The 3,663-nt window shown below is 34.9% G+C and overlaps 1 protein-coding gene across 4 annotated transcripts; it reads left to right on the top strand.

Moving 5' to 3' along the window:
- Positions 1-905: 905 nt before the first annotated feature.
- LOC101257882 (acyl-lipid (9-3)-desaturase) lies at positions 906-2,922 on the top strand. Of its 4 annotated transcripts, none has more exons than XM_004245045.5 (2): positions 906-1,091; positions 1,337-2,922. In XM_004245045.5, the coding sequence occupies exon 2, from the start codon at positions 1,385-1,387 to the stop codon at positions 2,726-2,728; it is 1,344 nt and encodes a 447-aa protein (XP_004245093.1). In that variant the 5' UTR covers positions 906-1,091; positions 1,337-1,384; the 3' UTR covers positions 2,729-2,922. The 4 variants fall into 4 exon arrangements, with proteins under 4 accessions (XP_004245093.1, XP_019070949.1, XP_010325034.1 ...); XM_019215404.3 differs by having other exon boundaries at positions 1,344-2,922; XM_010326732.4 differs by having other exon boundaries at positions 916-1,105.
- The last annotated feature ends 741 nt before the right edge of the window (positions 2,923-3,663 follow it).

Genomic DNA, 3,663 nt, shown 5'->3' on the forward strand with positions numbered 1-3,663 from the left:
AAAAAGAAAATGGAGACATTCTTTTTTAAAAGGAGGGAGTATCCTTTTAAGAACAAGTTTTCAATCAATGAACATAAATCTATTTATTTTGATTTATTAATTTAACCAATGGACAAATATTATTTACTTAGTTTTTCTGTATTTCTCAAATAAATATTTCCAAGGATAATAACTCTCAAAGGTAAAATGTGAAAAATAATGTTATTTATGCATTAATTTTGTGAATCGACAAATACTCCTTTAGTTCATTTTATTTGTCACTATCTGACTTGGCAAACCACACACTTATTAAGAAAGCAATTATTGATATCGTTATTTACCATAATATCCCTATTAATTGATGTTTAATAGTATTAACTGTTGAAAAATGATACTCAATGCCTTGGTAAAATATGAAAAAATATATTAATTGTCTTTCTTTGATATGTCAAAAGTAACAAGTAAAAATGAAAAATATATTTTGGAAATAAGTGACAGATAAAGTGAATCAAAGGAGTATTAAAAGTCATTTATTTTTAGTAAGAACGATAAGTAAATTAAAAAAAAATGAAGTAGGTGAATAACTTGCTTGGTACAACCTCTGTCCACTTTCTTATTGTCATGATTTATTTATTTTTAGAATCAAATAAGTATTATACGTAACATTTTCTCAATCATATTATTTGAAAATATAAATTTTTTGGTTAAAAAATCAAATAACGTAATCTAAATCAATTTTTAAAATCACTCAACCTGACTTTTGAAAAATTTAGCGTGACAATTAAAATTGAACGAACGAAAAATATCTAGCCAGGTAATGAACCTATAGTATTAAACAAAAAATTCCGTCTGTTGACAGCTGCAAAACGCAAAACATACCCCTCGTACTGAATTTGCAAATACTTAAAAAATCTCATGCCTACCCCACCAAGGCCCGTTCTTATATGTTCCAAACAATCTGCACGTTACGTCCCGCTCTCCCTTCACTTCATCACTCACACTCCATTGATTCACATTCACTCACTGAAATACACTCTCCCATAGAAAATATCTTCAATTTTCATTAAACAAGTTCAAGATTTTTGCCTACGATTCTTTGCTACACAGACAAGGTAAGAGGGTTTTGGTAAGTCTTTTGAACAGCTAACCATATATATATAGCCTTATAACTGAAAAGGGGTATGTATTAATTTTCAAAAAAAAAATATATGTTGTGGCGCCTCCTTGCATATGCCAACAATGTCTAGAGTTGCAGAAAAGTAAAAGGGTTTGTCAGAACAGAATTTCAATTAAAGATTACATCTTTTTACAAGTTGTGATCTTACAATTCTTGTTTTTTTTTTTCTTTTTTGAGAAGAATTTAGGGAAGGGTCTTTTTCAGATCTCTTTTTCTAGCATTTTTCTTATGGCAGATTCAAGAAAGTACATTTCTAGTGAGGAACTGAAGAATCACAACAAACCAGGGGATCTGTGGATATCCATTCAGGGTAAGGTGTATGATGTATCAGATTGGGTGAAGGAACATCCTGGTGGTGATTTCCCACTGTTAAATCTTGCTGGACAGGATGTTACTGATGCATTTGTTGCATTTCATCCTGCTACTGCTTGGAAGTATCTTGACAAGTTCTTTAAGGGGTTTTACCTCAAGGATTATTCTGTTTCTGAGGTATCTACGGATTATAGAAGGCTTGTGTCTGAGTTCACTAAAATGGGGTTGTTTGAAAAGAAAGGCCATGTTTGTTTATTCACCATGTTCTTAATGACAATGTTGTTTTCCTTAAGTGTTTATGGAATCTTGTATTGTCATGGTGTGTTGGCACATTTGATAAGTGGTGCCTTGATGGGGTGTCTTTGGATTCAGAGTGGGTGGATTGGTCATGATTCAGGGCATTATCAGGTGATGAGCACTCGCGGATTCAACAGATTTGCTCAAGTCCTTACTGGGAATTGCCTTGCTGGAATCAGCATTGCTTGGTGGAAGTGGAACCACAATGCTCACCACATTGCCTGCAACAGTCTTGAATATGACCCTGATCTTCAACACATGCCATTCTTTGTGGTATCTTCCAAGTTTTTCGACTCACTCACTTCTTATTTTTACGATAGGAAGATGAATTTTGATTCTTTTACTAGATTCTTGGTTAGTCATCAACATTGGACATTTTATCCTGTTATGTGTTTTGCTAGAATCAATTTGTTTGCTCAGTCATTCATATTGTTGTTATCCAACAAAAATGTGCCCCATCGAGTTCAGGAGCTTTTGGGGGTGGTTTCTTTCTGGATTTGGTATCCGTTGCTTGTTTCTTTCTTGCCAAACTGGGGCGAAAGAATTATATTTGTTCTTGCTAGTTTCACAGTGACTGGAATTCAGCATGTTCAATTCTGTTTAAACCATTTCTCATCTGAAATTTATGTTGCACCACCTAAAGGAAATGATTGGTTTGAGAAGCAAACTAATGGCTCTCTCGACATATCATGCCCTAGTTGGATGGATTGGTTTCATGGTGGATTGCAGTTTCAGATTGAGCATCATTTGTTTCCTAGATTACCAAGATGCCAACTGAGGAAAGTCTCTCCCTTTGTGAAAGACCTCTGTAAAAAGCATGGTTTGCCTTACAGTTGTGTCTCCTTCTGGAAGTCTAATGTTTTGACCATCAGCACCCTCAGAGCTGCAGCTTTGCAGGCTCGGGATTTAACTAAGCCTGTTCCAAAAAATCTAGTTTGGGAAGCCGTCAACACTCACGGTTGAGACTGAGGAGCTCAAGGAAATCCATGGTATATCATTTCCTCATGATCGATGGATTGGAGAAAAGTGCTGCTATATGTATTATTTATTTCTAGTATTGATCAATTGTAACAACAATAATCTGCATCTCCGTTTTACTGGGAATGAATATCTTTGTAATATCTAAAGAGAACAATCGTATTGTGTCATTCTATTAAGGCTTACTTACTTGTATTTGATCTTAGATAACGACAAAAAAGTTCATATTGTCCCTCCCAGGTTCGATTTAATGTATAATATCACCAAACTAGTAGCTTTGCAGGTTACTGCAGAACTTGTTTACTGCTCTAGCACCAGGATGAACGTGTCGTGTTTTTGCTGCCTTTTGGCTCTTTTCCTCAATGTAACTTTGCCTAGGCCCTTGTTAGGGTTTGTTGTCTAGTGAATGTTTTGGATTACAGGTTCAAGTTTGTCAAATGTTTTTGTGATAGAGGAATTCTCTGTTCTCGTGGCCGTTCATGGCATTCATGTGAACCAGTGTCAATTATCGTTTTGTGCATTAAATTTAGTTTAACACTGTTTGATAACAGTGTTTTGTGTTTGTATGCGATGTTGCATCAAATTGCTTGATAACTTCACTTCGGCAAAGTGGTCTTTGCAATAGAAGTACTAGTTTGTTGTTTCTAAGATGCCACAGATAGCCTATCTTTGGAGCTTTCTCTAAACTTGCAGGCCAAAATTTGGTTCCATTTGGCTGTCATGCTGAAATGGTCAAAATATTAAAAACATACATTTTATATGCTCAGAATCTTTTTGTTATATGCTCGTATCTCTCTACCATTTCCATGACTGGGTTGCTCTTTATCTATAAACAAACACTTCATTTCAAGTCCAGCTGGATGCAAAATTTGTACGGTAGATAAGGTATACCGTGTCATTGTTGCGTGAGAGAATTTTTA

This window comes from Solanum lycopersicum, chromosome 8 (assembly GCF_036512215.1).
Source record: "Solanum lycopersicum chromosome 8, SLM_r2.1".
In the NCBI taxonomy this organism is placed as follows: domain Eukaryota; kingdom Viridiplantae; phylum Streptophyta; class Magnoliopsida; order Solanales; family Solanaceae; genus Solanum; species Solanum lycopersicum.

What these genes read in the sequence shown, in the direction of transcription:
- LOC101257882 (XM_004245045.5), top strand. Translation starts at nt 1,385, where the DNA reads ATGGCAGATTCAAGAAAGTACATTTCTAGTGAGGAACTGAAGAATCAC.